This window comes from Perissodus microlepis, chromosome 2 (assembly GCF_051167445.1).
Source record: "Perissodus microlepis isolate ML-2025 ecotype Zambia chromosome 2, ASM5116744v1, whole genome shotgun sequence".
Taxonomy (NCBI): Eukaryota; Metazoa; Chordata; class Actinopteri; order Cichliformes; family Cichlidae; genus Perissodus; species Perissodus microlepis.
This window is the reverse complement of record NC_140462.1, coordinates 18,963,036-18,990,341: the sequence shown is the minus strand read 5'-3', so window position 1 is coordinate 18,990,341 and position 27,306 is coordinate 18,963,036. Positions and strand designations below refer to the sequence as shown.

General features: G+C 41.2%; 3 protein-coding genes across 7 annotated transcripts in view; 2 read left to right on the top strand and 1 right to left on the bottom strand.

The window, feature by feature from the left end:
- Positions 1 to 10,273, top strand: part of atp8a1 (ATPase phospholipid transporting 8A1) — a 116,199-nt gene extending 105,926 nt beyond the window's left edge. For all 4 annotated transcript variants that reach the window (XM_084951842.1, XM_084951832.1, XM_084951852.1 and 1 more), the window contains 4 exons: positions 907 to 995; positions 1,363 to 1,455; positions 3,446 to 3,537; positions 7,725 to 10,273. In XM_084951842.1, coding sequence (XP_084807968.1) covers positions 907 to 995; positions 1,363 to 1,455; positions 3,446 to 3,537; positions 7,725 to 7,822 — 372 coding nt within the window. In that variant the 3' untranslated portion in view covers positions 7,823 to 10,273. The remainder of the gene's footprint in view (positions 1 to 906; positions 996 to 1,362; positions 1,456 to 3,445; positions 3,538 to 7,724) is intronic.
- Positions 10,274 to 11,848: 1,575 nt separating this feature from the next.
- On the bottom strand, positions 11,849 to 16,325 carry shisa3 (shisa family member 3). The gene is made up of 2 exons (XM_084951912.1): positions 14,839 to 16,325; positions 11,849 to 13,452 (listed from the first exon to the last, which is right to left on the bottom strand). Exons 1-2 carry the CDS (start codon positions 15,107 to 15,109, stop codon positions 12,860 to 12,862), a joined length of 864 nt encoding a protein of 287 aa, XP_084808038.1. The 5' UTR covers positions 15,110 to 16,325; the 3' UTR covers positions 11,849 to 12,859.
- Positions 16,326 to 16,535: 210 nt separating this feature from the next.
- bend4 (BEN domain containing 4) lies at positions 16,536 to 26,880 on the top strand. Of its 2 annotated transcripts, none has more exons than XM_084951861.1 (6): positions 16,536 to 17,247; positions 20,832 to 21,422; positions 22,068 to 22,219; positions 22,320 to 22,346; positions 22,441 to 22,681; positions 24,831 to 26,880. In XM_084951861.1, exons 1-6 carry the CDS (start codon positions 16,791 to 16,793, stop codon positions 25,061 to 25,063), a joined length of 1,701 nt encoding a protein of 566 aa, XP_084807987.1. In that variant the 5' UTR covers positions 16,536 to 16,790; the 3' UTR covers positions 25,064 to 26,880. The 2 variants fall into 2 exon arrangements, with proteins under 2 accessions (XP_084807987.1, XP_084807994.1); XM_084951868.1 differs by having other exon boundaries at positions 16,539 to 17,247; positions 22,068 to 22,159.
- Positions 26,881 to 27,306: the final 426 nt, after the last annotated feature.

The following is a 27,306-nucleotide window of genomic DNA, read 5'->3' as shown; positions in this document are numbered from 1 at the left end:
AAGTAACCCCATTACTCAAACATGAACATTTCTAACTTACTGTGTTTAAATATCATTTGAAGGAGTTATGTGAAAACGGAGGGAATGATTTCGGTCTGAACTTTTATTCAACTCAGAATTTATGATATGTTGGAGACAATGAACCTTTTTTTTTTTTTTTTTTGCATGTAATGGGGATTTCACATAATTGTCTGACATTAAGGCCAAACAGTTAATCAAGACAACTATTTGCAAATTATTCTACAATAACAACGACTGTTCGTGCAGCTGTACAAGAAACACATAAGATCAGAAATGAGCCAAACATTATAAACTAGCTTTCGGTAACCCATTTAAAGCCACTGAACAAGACATCTTTAACTGCTTTTGGTTTTCTGGAGTGATAAACTGCCAACATTAATGTCTGGAATCCAACATTAAACCTGAACTCACATAATTACATACATTACACTTCATCAACACTCACTTAGATTGAGTGGCTGCTGCAGTCAACGCACCTCAGAAGGCGTTTCTGTGTCTGCACTGACGCACCGACGGGAGCTCTCAGCACGGCTCACATCTAAGCTGTTTTCCTATGAAAGAGATACTGCTGTCTAAATAGATCACAGGTACTTCCTCCGCCCTGAAGGACAGGGAGGAGGTGGAGGGGGATGCAAACAAAAACATGGTATCATTTAGTCATGGAGGATTAACCCACACTGAGTCGGTTATTTAGACCCATCTTCTCTCTGTTTCCACAATAAAACCGTGTGTTTTGGGCTGCTATTGTTATGTATGTGTTTTGATATGTGGCGCTGTAGAGGATGGTAGTGGTTGTGGAGCTCTTGTGTTTCTATCTATCTGATCTGATTTCTATTTTGTGTACTGTGACCTGAGAATAAGTTTGTGTGTGTATGTGTGTGGCAGGCGGACATGATGTTCAATTCAGGGGTCTTCTGGATGGGCCTGTTCTTCATCCCAGTCACCTCGCTGATTTTCGACGTGGCCTACAAAGTGTGAGTCTTCTCCCCGCTCTCCTCACTCATCATCGCTCTAATGCACATCCAGTTCAGGAAATTCCTGCAGAATCTCTCATATCTCCTGAAGCAATTCCCGCCCAAGTTTTTGTCCAGACTTCCAAACGTTTCTAGCGTTTCCATTCTGCAAGTTGAAATATTTCATTTCTGGTCTGGTTGACATCAGCCTGTTGCAGATTTGAGATGTCAGGAGCAATTTGTAATGTCAGGGTTTTTATATTTTCTGATTTACTCCGAGCAGCTTGAATTGGTCGAACTGGTTTTAAATATCAGCCTGTGGAGGTCCAGTCGTGTTCAGACATCTGCTATACGATTCTGGTTTTATAAACCTTTGTTTCATTTACAGTGTGAAGAAGGCATGCTTTAAGACCCTGGTGGATGAGGTGCAGGAGCTGGAGGCACTATCTAAAGACCCTGGAGCAGTAGTGCATGGAAAGAGGTACTGTTACACCACATTACCGCTCCTCCACTCTTGCCTTTACAGCATGATTTTGTCTGAAAGTAGATCAAATTTATGTTTAATAAAAAGTAGATGAAAATTTATGTCCCTACAACAACATTAAGCAGTGAGAAAAGGTGATAAAATCTGTGTAATATTATAATAGTTTAAAAAAATTCTTTTTCTCTATAAAAGTGTTTGTTTGTGTTTGTATGTGAGGCGAATAAATTGTGCATTATCATTCTCTTTACTGTGCATGTACCCACACATGTAGGCGAGGAAGATTTACAGTCTTTGCTCGAGATAAATAAAGTGCTCAGCAGCACTTGTTTTTGATTTGTTTTTATATCTTTCTTTGTACCTTGTAATCTTGTAGTGATTAGACATCCGAGAACATTTATCAAATTATCTAAATAATGACACTCGTAATTATCAGGTTGTAATTCTCACTGGCAATGTCAGATTTTGGCAATTAATAATACAGAAATGCCTAAAACCAAGTAAAATGAATGCTTGGCACTAGCCAAAGTCAGTTGCTTCTCCAATCAATACCATATGACGTGAAAGCAACAATACCTTCAAGTGCCAAAAACCAAAATTTCTGTCCTAAAATGACTTTATTTGGTTTGTTTGTCAGTACAGAGCGTTCAAGAAGGTAAAATACTTTGCACTTTGGATCATCAACAATTGCATCTTTGCATTGTTGCTTTTGTGCAACACAATACTTTGTGTTATTTATGTCGTGAAAGAAAATTGGCAGCAAATTTTGCATTCCAGCGATTAAACATTGCAAGCAGGAATATGTATGAAATATTCTGTCATCAAATTTGCAACTTTGTTTTAATATAAGCGATTAGTCTTTCTTTATTAGCGGATAAAATAACCAGATAACAGCCTTTGTTTTAGCTCATCTATCATATATAAATGACAGATTGACAGTCTTTGTACCATCGATGCAACTCCTATGAAATCAAATCCTGGGTTAAAGCACTCTTTATTGATTTATAGTGTTACTCACATGGCTCAGATTAACAGAAAGGCGAAATGACAAATTTATGTTGTCTCGGGGTGTCATATCTCCCAACGCTATCGAGACTACATAGTTAATGCCTCGGCTATTATTGTTCCTTTCACAAAATGTGAATCATTCCCCAGAATTTTGAAGATTATCCGGGAGGAAGAGTCATCTCTGTCCTCCCAAATCCCTCAAAATGTTGTTAATACCCCCGGTTCTGCTGCCAGCAGTATTCCTGTGTGAAGGAAAGAAATCTTCAAATTGCTGCTAAATTGCGGGAGTTTGACTGTAATGTCAGTAATCGTGTCATAGGAGAGATTGTCTCGTTTTTTGGTTTTGTTTTTTTTTTTTTCCTCCCTCCACCCAAATACTGAATGTCTCATCTTCGAGCAACGGTCCTGCTATATTAAAGCCATACATTATAGTTTGTATCAGCTGAAGCAGGTCCGCTCTGCTCTCTCTGGGGCCTGAGTCCAGCAGCAGCCAGCAACACAGAGCAGATCAGTGTGAGATCTGTGGCTGATTGAAAGTGATCCTCCTGCCTGGACGCTATCCCAGACCCAGCAGGCTGCAGACACACACACACACACACACATCCGGATGAGTACAGAAGCAAACATATAGTGATAACCGCTCAAATATATAAATGAATTTTTGCACGTAATGCTTGTAGGCAGCCACGTGCGTGCACACGCAGACATCTGTTGTTGCAAACAGTTGTTAGCTTTACAAGAATGCCTTTTGGCCAAGCTGCTGCTTCAGATATTCCTCTCACAAAATCGCTTTGTTCTTCTTTCTGCGTCTGCACAGCAATGTTTCCCTACATGGTGTTTGTACCAGCAGGTATAGCAGTTGGCAAGTCCCTGCACTCTGGAGGGGCTTGGACAGCCTTGATGTATGGGTCATTAAATCTGCCTGTGGTGCTCAGCAGGCTGCTAACACACTGAATATTGCTCTGTGTGTGTGTGTGTGTAGTTTGACAGAGAGAGCCCAGCTCCTGAAGAACGTCTTCAAGAAGAGCACAGTGAGTCTGTACCGGTCTGACTCCATGCAGCAGAACCTGCTCCGTAAGTTACCCTCAAACCTTTTCTTTCTTTCATTCTTTTCTTCATTCTTTCTCATCCTTACTCGAGCTAGCTTAGATTTATTTCCTCCCAAATATGTTCTCTTGTCAGGTAGGACAGATCACAGTTCATAATTCCTCCTCTGACACATGCTACATCTCCAGAGTGTCTTCTCTTTCATCCATTGGGACACAGCAACACTCTACTCTTTCCACTTCTTTTCACATGTAGTGTAACCAGGTGCAGATCAGTAATCGTGCCTGCAAATGGCCCCAAAGTTCCCAATGTCTTGAATTAAACTTGTTTTCCAATTGAGTTGAACTGCGCATAATATTAAATGTCACTTCTTTTTTCAATCATCTGAAAAGCTATTAGTGAAGTTGCCATTTAAAATTAGCTGTTAGTCTGCTATTAATTTACAGATTTATGGATTCAGTTCAGTGTATTTGTTTCTCTTATGCTGGACATGAACAGTAAGTCAACATTAACATATCTATATAAGTAAACTCAGCTGACGTTGACCTTGAAGCCCGTGTGCTTCAAGACTGAATTCAAATACCTGAATTATCCAAATATCAGTTGGTAATGACGGTGAAAATTCATTACACAGTCTTACCGACCCACAAAAAACCTGTTTACGTGGTGCTTAAGATTTTTTAACAATTTTGAAATTTTAAGGTATTGGAAAAGCCGGATAAGAGGCAGAAAACAGATGATAATGAAAAAGTACCAAAAACTGGTGTGCCAGATTTGCAGTGACCCTCTAAGTGTGGGTTTGTGTTTTGTTCTTTTCTGTCTTTTGTCTGATCAGTTTGTTTTTTGTTTGTCTCATAGGTGGGGATGAGACCGTTGTTGTGTGATACCTTTTTAAATTCATTAATCAAACCTCACCCTGTTTACATCTCCAGCTCCTCCGTAGCTTCCTGATAGACACCGCTCTTCTTCCTTTTCGTTGTGTACTTCCTGTCCCGCCCCTCGTGTGCCTTTGTGTGTCCTGAGTTAGCTCAGTAGAATGAGATAACGATGAAATGATGAAATGTTGCGCTTATTCCTCCCCCACCCCACTATGCACTCGTCACAGCGGGTTCCTTTGAACTTTCCCGCTGGCCTCCAGGTACTGAGCGGGTCATTTGACACCTGAAGGTGAGTCAGGGATCAGAGGTCAGAGGAGATCCTGTAGGAGAGTTTAGCACAGTGCTGCTTTTACACAGAGGATAAAACTTTTGGGGGAGATGTAAATTCTCATCCTGTGTTTCCTTTTTGTCACATGATTAATTTTAAGTCTGACGTTGTGGGAAATATGCTTTTTTTTTTTACCTTGACTTGAAGATTGTGGCAGCTCTCATATCTGTCTCTTCACTTTGTGCCTGTTGTTGATAACCATCAAGGCATTGTGCGTTTTAATTCATCTGTAAACTATTTCCAGCTGCTGCACAGTGGACGTAACCACCGTGACGCCACCCACTAGTCCCCTACTGAGGCCTTAATTTTGGCATTTTGGTCATTATGTTCGTTTTTGAAAAGGCAAATTGTCAGAATTACGTTAAACACGGTCAAGTTTGAGTTTAGGGACAATTAGTGGTGAGGAGACCTAGCAGAGTGCTTCACCCTCACCTCACTGTAATTTTAGATGGGTGAGTTCTATAAAGATTCACCTCCAGCACAGTTGTAATGTCAAAGTGGAAAATATATAGTGCATCTTGAAAGTATTCATAGCGCTTCACTTCTTCCACATTTTGACATGGTACAACCTTATACCAAAATGGATTCATTCTTTTTTGCAGAACTTTTTAAGCTCTCTTAACTTCTTTGAGATCCAGAGATGCTCTGTCATGTTCAAGACTGCGCTCTGGCGTCAGACATTCACAGAGGGGTCCCAAAGCCACATTGTAGTCTTGGCTTTGTGCTCAGGGTCTTTGTCTGGTTGAAAGATGAACCTTCATCCCAGTCCCAGGTCCACAGTGCTCTGGAGCAGGTTATCATCAAGGAAGTCTCTGTACATTGCTGTATTTATTTTCCCCTCAATCCTGACTAGTCTCCCAGTTCCTGTTACCAAAAAGCATCCTCACAGCATGATGCTGCCACCGCCATGCTTCCCTGTAAGGACGGTATTGGCTAGGTGATGAGCGGTGCCAGGTTTCCTCCGGACATGGCGCTTGGCATTCAGGCCATAGAGTTCAATCATTGTTTCATCAGACCAGAGAATTTGCTTCTAATGGTCCATCAGATGCCATTTGGCAAAGTCCTGGTTGGTGGAGTTCTGTTTTTTTCTTGTGGAAGGTTCTTTTCTCTCCACACAGCAATGCTGGAGCTCTTTCGGAGCAGCCACATTGGTCTGGCTAAAGCCCTTCTACTCGTTCATATTGGCCGAGTGGCCAGCTCTAGGAAGTGTCCCTGCCCCAGCTTCAATGCAATCCTGTCTTAGGATGTACAAACAATTCCTTGGACTTTATAGCTTGCCCTGTGCTCTGATATGGACTATCCACTATGATTGTATATATTATAGACAGACGTGTGCATTTCCAAATCATGTTCAATCAACTGAATTTACCACAGGTGGTGTTCAGTCAAGTTGTAGAAACATCTAAGACAGGGGTGTCAAACTCAAATACACAGTGGGCCAAAATTCAAAACTGGAACAAGGTCGCGGGCTAACATTAATATTTACTGAAAAAAAAAATCTTCCTCCAGATTTAAGAATGAATCTCTTCTTATGGACTCAAATAAGTTTTGCTGAAAAACTGAATATGGAACAAGCAAAGCTTAATACTAAACAATATATATATTAGCTGTATAATACCAGTTGGCCAGCTCTAATAATAATTTAGCATTGGCTTCGCGGGCCAAATGTAATTAGGCTGCGGGCCAAATTTGGCCCGCGGGCCAGAGTTTGACACCTATGATCTAAGAGATGATCAGTGGAAACAAGATACAACTGATGTAATCTTTGAGTGCCATGGCAAAGGCTGTGAATGCTTATATACATGTTACGTTTTTGCCTTTTAGCTTAAAAACATTTCAAGAATTTCAGGCAAACTTTATTTCATTGCATCATTTTGGATTGTGTGTAGAATTTTGAGGTGAAAATTATCCTTTTTTGGAATAAGGCTATAATGTGACAAAATGTGGAACAAGTGGAGCTCTGTGAATACTTTCCTGTTAACAGGCTATAAATTTGGGCCGTTTAAAGAAAAATGATTCGCTTTTGAGTTTAGAACAGCAGCTGACTTCATTTTCAGCCCTGGAGGTTTCCAGAGGTTCCTGGTCACAACGTAGGAAACAACTTAGAAACTGTTTATCGTGCCTTGCAGAAATCTAAACAGATATTTACCACAGTGACTCTAATGTGAGAGAAGCTCAAATTGGAGCTGGCTACAGCCAGAAGCTTCTTAACTCAGCATAAAGACTGCAAACAGGATCCAAAGCTTGCCTGGCAGACAGGTCAGATGTCATATCGTTGGGCCTTAGTCACACAGAGACCAATGTTTCAACCCTGTGGCAAACACAGGTTCAAACAGATTGCAGTGGTCACCTTTATCTGCATTGTTTCAAGTTTCATTACCAGCTGGAAGTTGATTGAGTAGTTGGCACGTGATTGCAGAGAAATCAGGGTCTTCCATACAAACTGACAGGACCTGGGACAATCTGTTAGCAATCAAAGCAAACACAAGGAACTTTTCGATTTTGGACTGTATATCTCTTTGCAAACAGTTTCCCTTAGCAACTGCCAATACCTTCTAGCAACCACTTGCCAACCAGTCAGGGAATAACCATTTTGCCTTGAAGTCTGTGGTTGTCAGGTTACACCAAGTAGTTTCTAGGTGTATGTGCTTATGTAACCAATTTCCATGGGGCAGGAGAGTTGATTTTCTTTCATTTGTTTTGGGTTGTTTTTGTTGTATGTATGTTTTGTTATGAGATTGATAAAAGCCAGCATCTTCATCAGGATCTAACATCACTTTAAGTCGATATTGATTGTAGCCAAGCTAACAATGCAGATGTGAGACCTGTACTGATTTTCAGCAAGAAAGCAACCATAAGCATATTTCCCAAATTTTAAGACTTTAGATTTTGTTTATTCTGTTGATTCATGTGTCTCATATGTGTGTTTTTTTATGTATATTTTTTTTAATTCAATGAATTACTGTTCTGTACAGCCTTTGTTTGAATTTTATTCATTATGTTCACAGATGGCTACGCCTTCTCTCAAGATGAGAACGGAGTGGTGTCTCAGTCTGAGGTCATCAGAGCGTACGACACCACCAAGCAGAGGACCAACACGTGGTGAGGCGTCGGCCTTCTTGTTCACGGCCGGCCTGCTCGGAGCCACGGCGGCCGTTTCCAGTGGCGATATTTGAAACTTAACAGGGAGAAGCGGTGGTGTGTGCGTGTGCCTCCAGCGCTGAGGGGAAGGGGGGGTTTGGAAAGAGACAGAAGAAAGGGACATTGTGTAGTCTTTGGAAAAAAAGGGATTTAAAAGAAAAAAACAAGGAACAAAACAAGTCACGTTCACTATCAGCTGTAGTTGTGTGTCGCGCAGACATGATATGAGCACTGTGCTTTCTTAGCAGTCTGTGGTCTGAAGTTCTTCACTGTTCTCGCTCCGTTTGTCTCCTTTTTGTTGATTTGAAAAACGACAGCTTTTAGCACTGAGCCAAAAGTACTAAAAGCCTAAAAATCATTTTAGTAAATCGAAATCAAACACTGGACAGCGATTGGTTTCAGACGCTTTTGAACTCGTGAAAGATTGCCAAAGAGCAGTCGTATATACAATCATCCAAGTACTAGTGAATTTGAGAAAAAACGTTAAACCAAATGTAATTAAACTCCTGTGTGTGTCCAGCGCAACACAGACCACATCAGAGCAGATGTTTGTAACATGTTCGTTTTGTTTTTGCACTCGAGGAAGCATCTGTTGTGTGAAGCCTTACATTTTATTATGCCTTTTCTTTCCGTCGGGTTCTTTTCAAATGCATTTTATACATATGTAGATACTGTGCCTCGTTTTTACCTCTTCATTTATTTATTTATTTTCTGAAGAAGTTGCCTCCTGCAACCTACCGTAGTCCTGTGTCCACCGTTTTCGCAGCAGACGTATTGCTCTCGACTTAAAATTGCATTCCACGCATCCGCTCCCGTTTCAACAATCACAACGGTGCCTACGTCAAACTGTTCCCTCTTAGAAGAAAAAGATCGCTTAGACCAGTGCTCCACACACACACTTACTGTCTCCCCACCACAGTATTGCACTCCTACAATGTGAAAACTACAGATTTGTTCCTGCAGAGGTGAAGAGGAGGCTCTCTGATGGGTTTTTCGTTGAAGCTTACAGTGGCAGCAGTGATTCCCTTCAAATGGAGATTTTATCCCTCTAACATAAGTGCCATTAGCTTAAGGGAGAGAGAGAGAGAGAGAGATTAGCCAGGAAACTCCACGACAGTATCAAAACTGCTCTGTCTCTATAGTTATTTTGTGGATTTGTATTTTTATATTGGAGACGTATGAATTTTGCATTGACCGGCTTTGTAATGAATCGTCTGTAACGTTTCGTTTTTTCTTCCTCTGATGAACTGGCGGGATAGATTAGACGTGACGAGGAAACTGAGCTTTCTTAAATGTCTTGTTATTATTAATATTAATATTGTTACAGCTTGATTTATTTATAATTGACTAATGTCTGTGTGATTGCTTTCTTCTCCCTATGGGAGATCAGATTTCTGATGGTGCGAGTGTGTGTATACGTGTGTGTCGGTTTTTTTCTTGCATGTGCATGTGCCGTATGAGTGTGTGTGGGTGCGTATGTGTGTGTACCTCTACTGTGGATAATTTCTGTGTATGCACTGCATGTCTGTGTCCTCTATGAAAGACTGGGAAGTTTCTGGCACCTCAGTCCTCCTGGTGTGTTTCTTTTATTGTATATTTGTGTGTGCGCGCGCGTGTGTAGTGACGCTTGCTCAAGTTGTCCGTCTGCACGACTCCAGGTATAGCTATGGTGTACTAACGTGTGCCGATGCATGGCCTGTATGGGAACGTGAGGCTGCCGGCGTGCGGGTGTTCGCGGTCAAACGCTCGACCTCGACTGTGAGAGTTTCTGACGCACCGCTCGCTTCGACAGGAGATGTTTGCACAATGCACTCGATGTACCTTTCCAGTTGTGGATATCTGGTATTTTCTGGTTTCGGTATATGATTTCTTTTGAGCGTACACGTTTGTGACCTTTTTTTTCCACGCAGTGTACCTCCTGCTTTACAGGAAAGCTCATTTGTGTTTTATGTTTCTGATTATTTTTCTCTGCTGGTCTTTGGCGTGAAAACTTAATCGGCTGTCATCTTGTCAGAAATTTTCGAAACAGCAGAATGTGGTTGTCGTCGTTGTGGAAGGTTTGGACTTTTGCTTTCTTCTCTTCCTTTTTTTTCTCTGTCTTTCTTTTTCTTTTTTTCCCAGAAAACATAAAACACACGTCGTTGTCTGTGAAGGTCGTGGGCTGCATGAATGGAAAACAAAAACTGTTATCCAAAGTGTTAACCGTACTACTTTAATTCTCCCTCAAGTGTTGATCACTTTACAAAAGCGGAAACAAAAAAAAGGCGCACCTTTTAACTTTTCTTTTCGATGATTCGTTTCCTTTCTGTCTTTTTGTTCGATGATTGTTCTGCATGTTGGGACTGCAAACTTATAAGTGTTGTCTTTACTGCCACGAAGGACTACTGAAATAAACTTTACAATCACTGACGAACAATGTGAAAGTCTGTTATTGCTTTTGTGTTATTTGCAAATTTGTAATCAGTGTGTGTGGCGACAAACTGGAGAGAAAATCCAAACAGGAAAAAGAGGGACGGCCATCGGCCTGCGAGCACGACAAACAAATTATATCAATAGACTTCTCATTTGTTATGATTGCGGGGTTTACTCGAACTTCTCGTATGATCCCAAACAGGCTAAGTCCTGTTTGGCTTTTCAAATTCTTATTGTTATAATCAAGGTCCAAAAACTTCCATTCATTAGTTGATTGACAGAACATTTTTTTATGCATAAACACTAACAATTCTCTGGTTACAGCTTCTAAATGTGGGTTTATTATTGTAAACTGTAACAGGATATTGTTGGATTTTTGCATGATAATCATTGGAAGCGTTTTAAGACGCCGGCCTAAGCCTTCATTTCTATGACTGATTGCTTTGCTATTTGCAGATATTTTACAGACTAAAAAACAAATAAATAAATAAAACAGTGTGGGGAGATTAGGTAATGAAATAAATACCAGGTACATCTGAACTGTAATTATTTTTTCAAGTTGGAGAGTGCAAGCTTTTGTTGTTGGTTGATGAGGTGACACCTGTGGTTTCTGGTGGTGGGAGCAAGTGTGATTTTATTACATTCAGAAGATGGTTTTTTGAGCAGCTGCTTTTTTCTACATTTTTCTGTACAACTGCTATCGACATCAGGATTTAATTACCTGAGAGTCTTGAAGTCCTAAGGCCCCGTATTTCTATTCTTGGACTCTACTAGAGTGACTTTACATGTTTCATTATTTAAAATGATCTTTATTTATCTTATACTGGAGGGTAACCCCTCAGTTTACACTACTGAAAGCCAGTTTTCTTCTCAAATAGGTTTGAGTACCAGGTGGGTTGGGATGCTGCCGACTGGAGATGCCAATATTAACCCTTTAAAGCCTGAACCATGAAATAAATGCCAAGAAATTCTAATCTTTTGAAGATGGAGTGTTTATTAAACCCTCATTATTTTAAATTAATTAAAAATACTTTGAATATATTACTGTTAATTGTGATTTATTGCTTAAAAACGTATTGTACAGTTGTTAAAGGATTAAGAATATCCCCTCTCAAAACATCATACAGAGCCAGGGATTACTTGTATATGCTTGGACAAGTTTAATGGCAATATCTGTAATTTTAACTGTGTATTTGTGGTGTATCTGTTAAAAATATAGTAAACCAATCTACAGAAGTCTGGTGGTTTAAAAAAAAAAAGTCAGAGGATTCAAAAGTTTAGGCCCTGAGAACAGATACAAAACTTGAATTGTTATAAAATCCACACGATTGTTTTAAATAAAAACATTCACTGTGTGGAGAATTGGGTTCCTACCTTCAAGGATAACTTGGAAAAGAAGTTGGAAACTTTTCTGAGCCTGGCAAAAACATAGAGGATTCGATGTATCCAAAAGGTTTAGGAAATATCATGAAAACATGTTCGCGACTTCTGTTTTCCTTTCATAAGCAGAAGGTGATACAGAGGTTTGAACTGACAGCTGCAAGTACAAACAAGACAGGATGGAGGTAACACTCAGACAGACGTTATTCATGAGAGCTGTATTTTGTGATAAAAGACTTAACGGATACCTGAACGCAGCAGCAAACATCCTGAAGCCGAACAGCTTTCGGGTTTCATGACAAACCAGTTGCCAAGTGTGTTTCACAGGTAGCTGGGTAACAGAGCAGTCTTTGTGGAGGTTTTGCCATACCTGCTGGTGCAACCTAAACCTCTATTTCTGGGGTGAGTTGTTTTTAACACTGTGACCACGCCATGCTCATTGAGCACTGACAATGACTGATCTCAGCGCTGCATTCCTGCTGTGAAGTCTGGCGCAAGAATGAGCGACAGGTAGGGAGATGATGTGCCGGCCTGACCTCTCCGGTTTCCTTTTTGTCTCAGTGATGATGATGATGATGAAGCCCCGTCTTTCTGGACAAAACTGTTACTTAATAAGCTTTACATCAAACAGCACACAAGTTACTATGAGACAACATTTATTTGCTGAAGTTTAAGCAATCAATATGACAACCCTGATCTGGGCAGAAGAGCTGTAAAATCTTTTATATAACATAACATTTCCTCCAAAATAAAACGTCTCTCATTCCCAAGTCCTTCCGATTGTCAGAAAAAGGAATTCTCTGGTTTCCCAAGTCTATTATACCTCTGTTAATGCTTAGCAGAATCTGGTGACGGGAACATCTGTTTTTCAGGAAGATCGTTGATACATTTCCATCTTGAAACATCAACAAATGGAAACCATGGAGATCTGTTCACAAAGTAAAAGTGCATACATTTTACAAATGGTGTCAGATCTGCTGATGTGTCCTGTGCTGCAGACAGGGAAGTACCTCGGGCCATGCTGGTCAACCACAGCAGCTCTGTCACGCTTTGTACCTACCCTCCAGCAACTCGCTCTGCGGCCATTTGGCCGGGCCTCATGCATAGCTTCTCTGGCACCAGCCTTGTCTGGCGTGTTTCTGTCTGTGACAGGTCGCATCCTGCCCACTAAAAATTGTGTAATCCTCTATTTCCCGTGCTGAGAGCCCTGTCAGCTCTGTCCAAAGTCAGCGAAGCCCTTGGTTGCCGTGAAGGCGTCAGGCTGCAGAGGGAAGAAGTACTGCTGGGGAAGAAGGAAGCTGGTGTTCTGGGATGAGTGAGTGGCCATCGGGGGCTGATGGAGCTGCAACTGGGTGTGGGATGAAGGCAGCGGGTGCTGGATCCCTCCTGTCATGGGTGCTGGTGGGGATGTGTAAGGTGGAGGTGGAAGAAGAGTCTGTGGGGTCTGGGTGGGAGTGGAGGCTGACGATGAGACGGTGGCTGATACCAGGCAGCCATGCTGCTGCTGCTGCTGCCCCTGACCTCCGAGAGAAAACCTCCGCATGGAGCTACCTCCTCCGGCTGAACTGGAGCTGGTGGTAGCCGTGCTGGATTGCCGCGATGGGGCTCGCAGGCTTGGGGGAGCCGTGGTAAGGATCATGGGGATCGTTTCCCCCTGGCAGCTGCGTAAAGAGAAGCGAATGGGCTGCTGGGTTGGCTGCTTGGGCCTGAGACACGTGCAGCAGTAGACAGCCACCAGTGAGCCAACTATGATAAAGGCGATGAAGATGCTCCCCACCATCAGGAAGGGCACGTAGATGGGCTCTGTGGGGAAGGAAACACAGGCAATTTTAAAAAAAAATAAAAAATCTGTAATATTAAACCATTTATCATACATTTAATCAGTGATATCAGCTTATTTGGGTTTAATACAACTTACTATGAAATTTGCATACACCAGCCTCAAAATGTTTGCATAAAAGAGGAAATAAAGTTAGCAACTCCATTACATTCTTACCTTCTTACAGTCTTACCTTGCGATAAACTAAGAAGCATGACCTATGTAGCTGTTAATAGTGGGAAAAATTGTGCTAAACATTTCTAATCATGACATTTCTTTTAGGTTCTTCACAACGTTACGAACAAACGAAAGTCACATTCCTGCTGAAAACACAAACATCTGAAGTTACGCTTCATGAAGCCTTTTCACCAAAGAAATCCACATTAGTGTTTATTTATTTTTAAATGGGAAAACTGGGAAATTGTGAGCATACGATCCACTCAATTAAAGGCTTATAAGCTTATCCGTTGGGGAAATTTAAAGAAAACTGATAAAACCTCGCCCAACAGTAGGTCAGTCTAACACTCAAACGCCTCATAAAGAAGCCACAGAAAGGACTCGCCGTCTCCTAATGTTGTGATTACTTTAGTTTAAAAAATTAGTGAGCTGTCAAAGCTAATGTGCTTTATTTCTGGGGAGCATAATAGACCTGTCTGTGTGAGAAGGGTTAGACTCTTCAAAACATTCCTGGACTGCAAACCTGCGCCGCTTGATCAAATTTCCAACTAATTTCTGCTTACAAATTTTTGACAGGAATTTGTTTAAAGAAGTTTTAGTGGAGTGACTGGCGGGGTGGGTCATCGAAAACGTGTCCAGGTTTCCACTTTGCACTGATAATAATTTGGAGTGTGATGGAAACTGAAGGGAAGAGAGCTGGATACGAGCAGGTGGAACCTGGAGCCTCAGGCAGATTAATGCTTCAAACAGCAAAGGATGTAAACTTCATATAAGAAAGCTGCAGTGGAAAAAAGGTCTTACAAAACGCATTTTATACTCATTTCATATTTTAAATTCATATCAAGTTTGTTGGGAATGCTCTCAGAGTGCATTAGTGTCCTTCAGCAAAGGCACTGAACCTCTGAGTGCTGTCTTAATTGTTCAGGTGACCTCTGACCTCTCTAGGAGGATCCGCTATAACTTAAATAGGCAAGTCCTTCTCACAGCGTCTCCGTGTTTACCTTTTAAACACTACAGGGTTAAATAAAGTAAACTGAGAGTTTAGTCATGTATGTTTTTCTCCATTCAACTAATTAAACTCTAATAAATTTGGATTTTTCTGAGGTCTTGCTTAAATTACGCACATGACGAAGACCCGAGGAAATCGACACCACAATCTTGGACCTAAATTAGCTTAAAATCAGTGAACCTACGCGCTGCAAACTCGGTGTTATCCACCTCCCTGTCGTTGGTGCAGATGCCCTGGTCCAGTCGTGCGTCCGCTGCGGCGCAGCAGTAGCGCAGCGCGCAGGAGCCGCAGCAAACTGTGGCGTCCATGGTGTCAAAATCCTCCGGACACTGGAAACCCTCGTGATAATTTCCATTTGAGTCCAGCCACCCGTGGCAGTACTCTCCCTGAGCATCCGATATCCGGAGATTCCAGGTCAGATATCCCAGCAGCAGGCAGTTCAACAGGCGCACCATCCCGACGAGCCGCTGGGGTTCACGTTCCCTGCGTCCAGTGGGCTTCAGCTCAGAGCCTCAGTCCGAGTTTACACACTTTTCATTTGTGTTAATTCACCAAAAAAGAAACGAAACAATTGGATCCTAAGACATACAGTTAGGTCACCGTCATCTTCCCAGCGCTGGAATCGCTCTCAGTATGCAGCTGCTCAAAGAGGGGGGGGGAATCCTTAATTGAATGCTCTCCGGGTTTCTTTTAAAAATCTCATTACGGAACTTCACTCTCATTCAAACGGGCTTAAATCACCAGCTGATGCTGAACAACTTGCTTTGGAGTTTCGCTCCAATCTCTCCCGTAACGCGCCTGTGAGTTAAAGTGTGAGCAGAAGTCCACCTCACTGCAGTTTTGCTGTTTTTGTGGTTGGGGCTGGGGATGTGGGGGGGGGGGGCTAAGCGCGCACGCAACCTCTATTAACCGGACGTTGTGGATCACGTGGTGCAGAGGGAGCCCGGTGTGACTTTAAATTCTTTCATTCCAATAAAGCCGCTCAAATAACGCGCACGAGCTGGGCCATGCTTGTGTTCTAACTCTGCATAACAGCTGTGCTTTAAAACAGGTGAACACGGAAATATGTGAATTCAGCTTTGCTCGTCATCATTAAGGTTTTGCATTTTATGTTGTAGTGCTACACACAGATGATCGTTTTAATTATTGTTATTCCAACACCTTCTAGCAGCTGCCGAGCCTTACTCATTTTATCATTCATCTCACATGTAATTATTACGACTTGTATACGGCCATGTTCGTCCTGCTGTTGTTTCATATTAGAGAGAAGTAAGAAGAAGTCTCCGTTAAAAGCAGAGAAAAACAGGTCCGTCTATTAAAATCCGTTAAAAGGTATCGAGGCGGCGCCCCCGCGTGGCGCTGCGAACTTTTAGCCCTGTGGGCTGTTGGACAGCTACTGGCCTGCCTTTGACGGACATCAGGTGAAGGGACTAAAATGATCACAGACACGTGATTTTTTTTTTTTTTCAGTGAGTAGGTGTGCGGCTGGCAGTGTCCTTCAGGTTACCTGTTTATTGTAATCACTAGTAGGGTCAAATCAGGGACAGTGATTAGGCCAATAATGCTTTCTTTACATTCTCATTTATCAAACTCATTCGTTTTTATTTGTTAGTAATTTTCCATTTAAATTTTTAAAAAACAATACTTTGATATTCTCTTTTGGACTGTTTGATTTTTGCCCTCAGGTTCGGTTATGTGTGGAAACATTTTCCTTCCATTTGTGCCCGCGCTTTGAGCTCAGTAGCAAAATGGCCTCTGCCTTTTCTTCCTTTCTCCATTCTGTTTCATTATTTATTTATTTATTTCTCTCTCTCTCTCTCTTTTTTTTAATTTTCAGATTGTAGGCTAACTGCTACAGCGCCCCGTTGTTCTCGCTGAGGATGTTGGCTACAAAAGGAGGCAGGCAGTGGCGCACAAGTCCCGCCTGTATTTCCCTCTGGAGGAGTCTCGGTATCGGCGCCCCCGACTGGGGATTGGAGCGGCGACTTGTCAGTAAATTAGCCCACCCTTCACATAGTGTTTGTGAGGGAAACCGAGACAGTGACGGTCTGATCCCTCGCTTATCAGCTGCCTGTCACACCAGCACGCTACGATACCGACCCGCAGCCATCCGCTGCGCTGTGACACCTGGCCGGTATGGAGGGAGAGATGCAGCCCGCAGATGAAGGGCCGTGCGCCCCGAAGATGTGCCGACAGCAGCGGGGTCCGTACAGCACCCTAAAAACCTTCCAGAGCAAGCGCTCTGCGGGCAAGTCGCGCTTTGACCGGTCCGCTGTGGTCGAGATGCCCCTGTTTGGAGACGGGCATCATTTCACTTTTCACCCAGAACAGCCTCATCCTTTCCAGCCGCACCATCATCAGCAACAGCGTCTGCAGCAGCAGCAGCTCCACCAAACCGGCGTTTCTATCAGCAGCAGCCAGCAGCATCACCAGACGACTGAGCAGCAACGTTTCCCATGTGAGACCAGGCCCAGCAGCAGGGTTCCGACATCCACCTCAGCGGCAGCATCTCTCGGTAGCCAGCAGCGGCACGCCAGCAGCGGCGGAGCAGAGCCCAGATTTTCTCCGGACTGCACCTACGGTATCAGCACAGGTGGGTTTTAAACTTGCCCAGAGTGTGGCACGAGAGTCACTTCTCTTAACGTCTAGGATATTCAGACTTTTACAATCGTTGCCTCCAGATTAGTGAAACGCTAGAGCAGTTGTTTTTCTTTCTTTTGGTTCGCCTTTTAGATGAATGAGTGCAAAGCTTCTAGAGTCAATAAACTTAAGTGTTGCAGGCAAAAAGCCAACATGTCTTTTGTTTGTCTCACATCACCTGAGCTTCATGTTTTTGTTCCCGTTTCTTGCTCCTGTCAGCAGTGATTGATTTGCTGTTGTGATGAGAGCAGTCATGATTGAATCTCTAGTGTGCATGTGCTAAAAATTACACCGGGTAATTGTCTGCGCCTGTGTTTACTTGCGAATGTATATGTGTGTGTGTGTGTGTGTGTGTGCAAGAAGGGCTCTCTGGTCTCCTGTTGTAACACATTGTTCCCTGCTCATTTTCTTCTCAGCTGCTGTTCATTAGAGGGGTGCACAGGAAGAAATGTGTTCCCCATGTGGAGGGCGGGTCCATGGGAACCAGCATTAAGATGAAAGCAATGAACCTAACCCTGGCATTACCAAGATTAAATATTAGACATCTCATCCCTTAATCAGATAATAATCTCGTTATCACTGCTGGCAGCAAAGACTCAATTTGCTGCTGCTTATTGTTGCTTTGGAGACAATCAAGTGCTCAGCCAGAGCTCCGGTCTCACTGCAAGCCCTGTATTAACTAACTTAGATGTGAAATGGCAAATTTGTGCATCAGGTAGGGCATATTTAACTTTTAAGTGATCGTTTATCTTTGACCAGCTCGCATCTATGAAACCTGGGTTTCTTTGTTGTTTGCATCTATTTTGGCATGCACATGATCCTGATATCACTAATGAAACGGTCACATAAAACTGTGTTTTCCCTGCTCTAGTGAATCAGCCTATAATACACAAGATGTATCGTCCAATCAGAGCTAAAGCGTGCCATGCATTTCTTGCTGATAATGACACATCAAAGTGCTTCTATCTACACCACAGAAACAACTTAATGTTCCTCTTATGGCTCGGAAAAAGAAGAAACTTGATGTCCTTTCTTTCACCGGAGGGCCTGGGATTCAGCAATCAGTTCAGCACACAATAACACAAATTGCATTGAAAAGCCTCTCCCAAAGAGTTGTGATTAAAATAAATGGGTCTCATAAATTTTCCCTCTGCCGACCGTGTTGTTTTTAATGAAATTTTATGAGACTCTCAGCTCGCAGTGCCACGGAATTGGTGAGAGAAGGAGACGAGAGTGGGGGCGGGGGTGCACGGTGAAGGCGAATGATATCAGATACATCTCGACGGGTAAACAGAGACGGCACGCATATTAATAAATGCGACACATCTGCGCCAGGCTGATAGACACGTCTGAGCGAGTGGGAACGCAGCAATGGCCGCCTAGAATTCATTTTGTCTGTGTGTATTTATGTGTGTGTGTGTGTGAGACCAGTGGACTCATAATCATTACATAGAGGTGTGTGTGAGATCATCTCATTGAGACGTGCCTAGACTACCAGGGAAACTATCCACTGAGGCTTGTTTCTGGACAATAGCTCCATGCTCATTTTGTGAAACTGTGACTTTAGAGTTTATTGACATCTGAATAAATCTGTATAATCAAGCTGACATTTCCATGAACAGAGGAGCCAAGTGTCTGCTACTCTAATGGAACACTTTGCCACAATAAGACGTGGCAGAGAGCAAAAGAGAGCAAAGAGTAAAGGCAGGCGGAAAGAGTACAAACTACAACCCCCCCCCCCCAAGAAACCCAATGCACACAATCACTCATATTGTTGCCAGAACTGTAGCAGCTTAAAGCGTTATGTTTCAGCACTGGTGAAAAGTACAATATGTTTCATCAAGTAAGAACCTCAAATCTGATTTGCTTTACAAGCGAGGGTTCGTGCTTCAATGCATTTCAGAACTTGGACATCTATCAGCAGAAGTTATTGGTTACTCTGCTGTTTAAGACTTCAGTTAAAAAAACAAACACAAAGCCAAACTGAAGATTAAACCAGGGGGCTTAACACTTAGAGAAAAAAACACAGCATGTCGCTTTAGCTGAGGCATCTGTCCTGTTTTAGGTTTCTATGCAATTCAAGCAAAACCATTTCCCTCTAAACACCTTAGTGTTATGGATGTATTAGTTAGATCCACCGATTTGGAGAGAGAACACAGGAGACACAGATGCAAAGTAAAAAAATATAGATATACTTATTTTCTTCTTATTGCATCAGGTAGAACCATCCCAATTCTGACAGTTGACCTTTTAAAACCAGACAGTTTCTCTACATTTATCTGTCCTTCTAGATTAGATGTCATCTACTCAGCTGCCTCTAGTTTGTCTTTCAGGCATTTATGTTTTCCTGTACCCAGGCAGACCCTATGTAGGTGACACCAGAGTGAAGATGTAAGACCACAAGCCCTTTCATCAAATTTAAAGTAGCAAACACAGACCTCAGGAGAGGTGATCAAATCTGTCTCACACAGTGCAAGAAGATCAGATTCTTCTTAAACTCAGGCATAATAATGCTTTGTTTAAAATCTTACTAAGAGAAGTGAAATCATAGAAATCTGTGCTTGCACTGCGAGTTATACTGTCCTGGCTGTGCTTTTCCTTGCACTTTGACCTTAGATTTTAACTTAAGGTACTGCATAAATTAAATAACACCCATCGATTTCCTTTACATTTGAACAAAATACAGGTACATCCTGGACAGGTCACGAGTTCAACACAGAGCTAACCCACAGAGAGAGGCAATCGTTCACACTCACATTCAATTTGCAATCACTAGTTAAGCAAACAAGCATGTCTCTGGAAAGAAAGCAGACTGCCCAGAGAAATCCCATGCAAGCAGCGATCGTGCTAACCTCTGTGCCACCGTGCTGCCCAGGACAGACAAAACCCTTCTTTAAAAAAAAAAAAAAAAAAACTCGGATGTCAGCCTCCAGTTTATGTTCCAGCTTATGAGCAGGATCGTAAAAGCAGCCATACAAAAAGAGAAGTACTAATGCTGCATGTCACACCGTACATAACATTATTAGATTGTTCACATTTTAGAGGATTTTACAGTTGTAGCTTTTCAAGGTGTTTTAATAACTGGAGCACTTAAACTGTTTAGTCCACTGGTTCGTCACGCAACGTTTGATACAGGAAATGTAATGTGTGCTCATCTCTAAGGTATGAATGGTGGGCATAGGCTATACTTTGCATGTGTGTCTCCTGAAGGATTACTGCTGCACAGCGGAAAAGCCAGATAGTAGCCAACAAAGAAATTATTTCAAGCCTCAAACTCCTCAAGGACTTGTCTGCAGCTTTTGAGCTTATCACTATATCCTCAGAAGTAACTTGAGTTTGCTCACTTGTCCTGAAATCCTGTCACTTTAGGACTATCTGTCTGTGTTAACTGATTGCATTGAAAAAAGCCAAAAGCTCCAGCGATTCTTAGAAATGGACCTTGAGGGCAATGTTTGCTTGAGTGACTCTGCAAACACAAGCAGCTCATCTTAAATTCAATGACTGACTGCTAATGTGAATGTCTGTTGTCTGCTTCAGAGAACCGTCTCATCTTAGATGCCTTCGCCCAGCAGTGCAGCCGAGTCCTCAGCCTCCTCAACAACGGGCGTCTCCTGGAGCCCTCCTCCTCCTCCTCCTCCATCACCTCTAACATTAAGCTGGAAGACAGGCCAGGGGACACTCAGGGGCTTCATTGCTCCTCACAGGGGAAGTCTAAATCCGAGGAGAGCTCTTCCACCACAGACCCTGAGGAGGAGGCTCAACAAAGCCATTTGAACCAACAACAGACCTCTGCAGTTCTCCGCATCTTCACAGACTCCCTACAGAACTATCTGCTCTCAGGACCTCAACAACAGCACCAACAGCAGCAGCAACATCTGTCTGCTAGTCTGGAGGACGAGCAGTGCCCGGCACCTGAGTCTGGTTCAGGAGTGTCTCCTCCAAGACACAACCTGGGAGGATGGGGCTCCCCGACTCCATCAGAATCATACGGCCACCCCTCGTCCACACTGCCTGAGGAAGAGGAGGAGGAGGAGAACTGCTGTCCTCGCTGCCTGGAATTAGAGCAGGAGGTGTTGTCTCTGCAGCAGGAGAACGAGGAGCTCCGCAACAAGTTGGAGAACATCCCAGGTGCAGTAATAACAGCCAGGACACGGTGATGACTGCTTTAATCCTCACTCAACTGGGGATAGGAAATCTCTTCATCCCACAAATCATTTTTTTTTATATGCTGCCATCTGACTTTTGATTTCATGTGCACGGCATTAATCGGTACCGATGATACACATCAATGCTATTTACAGAGCTTGTTATCAAGGGCTTCTGGGTAGTTGGTTTGCTTTATACTCTTATCTACTCATATTTCATCTGTGAAAAATACTGAGCACAAAATGTGCTTGTGAGATCAACAAATTATTAGGAAGTGCTTCATTCATTTTCTTCCTCATGCTTTTGCAATCTAAATGCATCCCACAGTTTAAAAAAAGTGTGTTCAAAGCATCTATTTTTGTTAACTTGTCTGCTCTCCCCAAAGCATTCTGAGCTCCCTGTTGTCACACTAGCCTAGTTTGCACTAAAACAACTTATTTTAACTGCACATAAAATTCTGTGTACAGTGTGTGATCGTGAAAAATTAGGTTGTAAAGATTTGTTAAAAAGGAAGAAAACATAGCAGGGTATCAGTGTTTAAATGCAGCAGATGGGTTGTTTCTTTGATTTGCTGGGATTTTGACACTGGGCTTCTATTTATGGTAACGTTCGCTTGTTTTTACACAGTTCCCTGTCAAAATGTTCTTGACTACTTCAAGACTGTTCTCGAGTTCCACAACCAGCTGGCCCAGCCGATGCCAGAGGAGCAGCTCACAGAGGTGAGGAAGCAGCCCCCTCTTCATTATTCAGAGCAGATGTCATCAGTAGCATATCTTAAGGTGGGAAAATATCACATCAGGTCAACAGTGCATTAGAAATGTCTTCATGCTGATAACTGTGAATGTAAGTGATGTGAAATTAAAAGCTCTGTCTATACAGGAAGAAGAGCGGCAAACAGTCTTTGAGGTTTGTGTTTTAACTTCTTGGGTTTTTCTTTAATTACATGATAGAAATGTCATGGAAAGCAACATCTTTAGTTTTTTTCTCCTCCTCCTCACAGGGCAGTAAACAGCTCCTGGAGAACTATCCGCTCTTCATCACGAATAAGCAGTGGGACGAAGCTGTCAACTCCTCTAAGAAAGATGGCAGACGGCTGCTGCGCTATCTGATTCGCTATGTCTTCACCACAGATGAGCTCAAGTTCTCCTGTGGTTTAGGCAAAAGGAAGCGGTCAGTCCACTCAGGAGAGGCAGGCCTGGAAAGACGACCGCTCAACCCTGTTAAAGTCAGCTGCCTCAGAGGTAAAACTACAAAACATTATAGTTTAAAACATATTTTAAATAGGAGGAAAACATTACAGGTTATTACTGTTTAAATACAGAAGATGTGGCCAGTTTCTATTTATGGGTCTATTTGCTCAAAAAGTCTTTTTACAAATTGCTTCACTCAAGGCTTGAATCAAGTGTGTGAAATATCCTAAGACCTTTATTGACACAGTTGTATGACTCTTATATTAATCTTTTAATTATAAAATATGGTATTAGTGTTGCTTGATTGCCATAAGTGGCATTCTCATTAGAGTGCTTCACTTCTTTAAACCTTAAAAGCAGCAGCAGCTATCTACAGTCTAAGATCTGATACATATGGGGTTTGTGGTCATGTGATTTAGATTATAGCAGCTTAAATTAAAGTTGTCTTAACTCCTGTTGCTAGGCAAAACCAGGAAAGTTTATGTGCGTTGCTATTTACATCTTACATACATCCAGAAAGCATTCAGATCCCTTCACATTTTGCTCTGGATTTAGTTTTAATGGATAAAAGTGCCCTTGTCCTCATGTTTGCCTTGTGGCAGTGTGGATGGTGGAACCTTATACACATGGGTTTGCTTTTCCTAAACTGTGTCCCATACATTCATTTTGCCACATATGGACTCCAATCAAGGTTAATTAGCCCCTTAAGTCGTTGCCTTTTTAAATTAGATTTCCACCTGAAAAAACATCCCTGAATTTCATCGGTGAAAGCTCAAAGCTGTGAGGACTAAACGAGCAACTGTGGGAGAATTTTGAAATTTGAATTTTCTGCATACTCATTTATTACTGTATACAAAATTTTATGTGACCGCAGTGAAGCACAATAATGCTATATCCATTTAGTCAAAATAGACAGACTTTTGAACATTGAGTTGAAATCTATACAGCTGTGTGTGGTACTGTGTGTGGTAGAAGGGATTCTAATAAACTGGATGCATCTGCTTGTCTTAGAGAGCCACAGCAAAGAGTCAGACTAGTTGTAAATGAAAGATTTCAGTTTATGCTTTTAGTAAGTTTGCAAAAAAGAAACTTAAAACACATTTTTGTGTCTTTTTGGTTATTTGAGCATAGACTAATGGGAGAAAGTGGGCATTTTTACCCATTTAAAATTCAATACAGTGGCTTGGGTCTAAAAATTTTATTTAATAGACGGACAGATAGTATTTTGCAAAATAAAATACACCTCTGGATATGAAACACAAACTCATGATGGTGTAAATAAATATTTATAAGTTTCAAAGGGAATAGGTAGAAGTCTAACACTTACTGTTATAAAAACAACCAAACAGAAAACTGAGCTTTATACAAGCTACCGTCATTCTCATGGCTATAGTTATATGTGCGTTACAATAATAACGGAGTGTAGTAATAGCTAGATGAGCAATATTCCCTGAATGAAGCAGAAAAACCAAACGACTTATTTACCGATTTAATCCATCCTCATAGCAGAAGTCTATAATGAGTTTTTTTTTTGTTCTGTTTTACTCTTGTATAGTATTAAAACTAATGTAAATATTTCATTTTTAATATAGTTGATATGTGGCTTCCAGCATAGTTTAATATTTATTATCAACCATGGAAATTTAATTTGAATTATATTTTTTAAATTCAATATTATTTATCATAATCATCTCACTGCTATAGATCCAGCAGTTTCCAAATATCATATATTTAGTTTTACTTAAGTTAAATATTAATTTGTTATTATCAACCCAGATTTTTAATTTATTTAATTTTTACATTCTGAAGTTGTTCCAAGTCATTACCACAGCACATTAGCCTGTTGTTATCTGTTGTTTGTAATGTTCTTCTAATTTTACGCATAATATTCATGTACAAAATGAACTTCAGTGGTCCTAACACAGATCCCTGAGGAACTCAACGTCGCAGTTTTAAATTGTGAGTCGATATCAGTCGATCATCAGTTAATCAGATTTTCATTCAAGATATCAAAAGATTTAACTTTTTTGGTTATTTCCTTCCTCTTTGGAGCTAAAAGAGGCCACCCAAACACCACCCAATAAGCCCAGGATGTCCTCTGTTTAGTACGACCTGTCTTAGTAAGGTAGCTCAAATAAGTTGAAAGATACAGACCAAAAAAAAAAAAAAAAATTATTTTTTAAATTCCTAATCTTGCCAGAGTTTATCCGGATGCACTGTGCCTCAAACCCAGACTGGTGGATGCCCTCTGAGGAGCAGATCAACAAAGTTTTCAGCGATGCCGTCGGTCATGCTCGTCAGGGCCGAGCAGTCGGCACCTTTTTGGGCAGCAGCGGCAGCAGCACCAGCAGCCTGTACATGGACGGCTTTGACGGACATCTTTCACAGGATGAACTGTATTTAAAAAGCTGCCAGAACGGTCAGTCGGACTGAAGTTTAAGGAGAAATTAAAGACAAATGCCTGAAATGTAGCTGTACAACAACATATCCCAAAACTCTGACCTTATCCTGTCACTTTACACAGTGAAGAAAACATTCCAGAAGACGTTTAACATATAGACTACAGTCCTCCTTTTCAAATAGTTTTATAGTTTTCCCCATTTTTATACCTAAACCCTTTGTTTAGTGAAAATTGGACTCTTGGTGGTTTTAAATTGAACAGGTTGAGTCTTCCATGTGCTCCTTTTTTATAGTTTGAGCAGTTACATCACTGCCAGTGGAAAGAAGTCACTTCAAGGAGGCTGATTTTTTTTTCTTTTCTTTGTTTTTACTTGTTTTTTTACAATCTACATGCGCATTTAGAGTTCATATGGATGTTATTTATGTTAATGACCCAGTTAGAGACTTATATTATGTACCATTGACACCACTTATAAACTTTACCATGGAAAGTAGCACTTAATATATATTTTTTGTCACTGGTGAAGCACCTTTACTTGCAGCCCTTCAACAGGAGTGCCTCTGAGAAAATCATGTTTTGTTATTTGTAGTTTTGCACTTTGAATCTCTTTATTTTTCCCTCTTTTAAACTGATCCTGATGCATCAAGTTTTACTTAATGGAAGGAAAAGTGCATTTAAAAAGAAAAAAGTTTGTGAAATGTCTTTGAATCCAGCCTCCTTTGGCTGGAAAATGTTTCAATCAATGCTGCGTTGCTCCTAATCTTCATGTTAGGAAGAATATCGCAAATTAATCAAAAGCACTATATTGGAAATTGCTAAAATTTAAAAAGTCAGTTTGGTTTTGACCCAACTTCCACTTTTGGCTTGTAAGAATTCCTCATGTCTGCAAAGGATACATGACATTTCTTGTTTGAATTACTGTGTGTAGCAGTGATATAATACTGATGTTTTTTCCACATAATAAACTTGTAATAAAACAAAAATTGCAGATTTAAGGAAAAAAAGGAAGCCTGGGAAATGTTAATCAGACTGTATCTTTTTATTTGAATGTTTGCATTTTTTACATCAATGTTTTTTTCCTTTGCATTCTGAAAATTTGGAATTCAGCTAAAAGAGAATTTACGGTATTTCGCGAGCATTCCCTTATTACAGTGTTGCCGTACTCAAAGAAAGCATTTCATGTCGGCATTGATCAAGACATTTGGTTTAAGGCAGCTGCCATATAATAATGCCTTAAACTCGTGTGGAGACCACCACAGTGTAAAGTGTTAAAGATGTGTGTCAGAAATCCTGTAATGTGTTTCGTTTGTTTGTCGGTCTAAAGTTTCTTTAAACGTCAATCCAAGTGGAAAAAATGTGATCACTTTATCGTTTTCCTGCAACTTCTCCAATTTGCACCTTTAAGTGTCTTACTGTAGGCAAGGCAATCCTAAAGTGAGAAGTCCACGTGCAGGATTCAACCATTTTTATTCTTTTGTGCTTATTTGACGCTCATTGACTTCACCTCACGACAGTGTTTTCTGCGTTTGAATGTACCAGATTTCTTAGGTCAGTCCGCCAAGTTGACAGTGCTGTGTAAATGTGTAATATAAAGTACAGTTATTGTGTGAGGTGTCTTTGAAATACCACTTCTCCCTCTTTAAAAAGCCAAGTAGAAAAGTGCCACAGAAACCTTAAACCAGTCGGATTCTGTTGTTGTGTTGCTGTTCTGAATGTGAGCGTTGGTTTGTATTTACTCCTTTACCCTCAAAGTGGCTGTTATCAACACTGTGAAACATCAGTTGGGTTTTTACAGATATAGTTTCTGTTGTTTTTTATTTATAATAAATAAAATAATACCTGAATCCTATCTATCTATGAAATAGTATTATCTTTGTGACATTAAAGTTTGTCAAATCCATTTTCTAATATAGTGATCCATCTACTAGATTAATACTGTATGTACAGGTGACTTGCCAAAGACGGCCTTTTGTGTTGGCTGGGATCTTGGCAAGAAAAGCAAACATTATACATTTAATCCATTCACAGGTCATTTCACTGTACCAAAGCAACAAAGAAGGAGACTAAGAGCATTCATCTTCAGTATTAACTTCTTATGTTCTGCCAATCATAGATCTATCATTGACAAATACAGCTATTGTTAACAAATGTTAATGTTTACCACATAACTAATAATAAACCAGCTGGTACATAATTTAAATACATAAATTATCCTAAAAAAAATGTTGAAAGCATTATAAATGTTTGACATTAGTATTTTTCATATGTGGGTCGG

What these genes read in the sequence shown, in the direction of transcription:
- shisa3 (XM_084951912.1), bottom strand. Translation starts at nt 15,109, where the DNA reads ATGGTGCGCCTGTTGAACTGCCTGCTGCTGGGATATCTGACCTGGAAT. An exon ending in TAACACCGAGTTTGCAGCGC is followed by an intron (nt 13,453 to 14,838) that starts GTAGGTTCACTG and finishes CCTTCCCCACAG; the next exon opens with AGCCCATCTACGTGCCCTTC.
- bend4 (XM_084951861.1), top strand. Translation starts at nt 16,791, where the DNA reads ATGGAGGGAGAGATGCAGCCCGCAGATGAAGGGCCGTGCGCCCCGAAG. An exon ending in CAAGTTGGAGAACATCCCAG is followed by an intron (nt 21,423 to 22,067) that starts GTGCAGTAATAA and finishes GTTTTTACACAG; the next exon opens with TTCCCTGTCAAAATGTTCTT. An exon ending in AGCGGCAAACAGTCTTTGAG is followed by an intron (nt 22,347 to 22,440) that starts GTTTGTGTTTTA and finishes TCCTCCTCACAG; the next exon opens with GGCAGTAAACAGCTCCTGGA.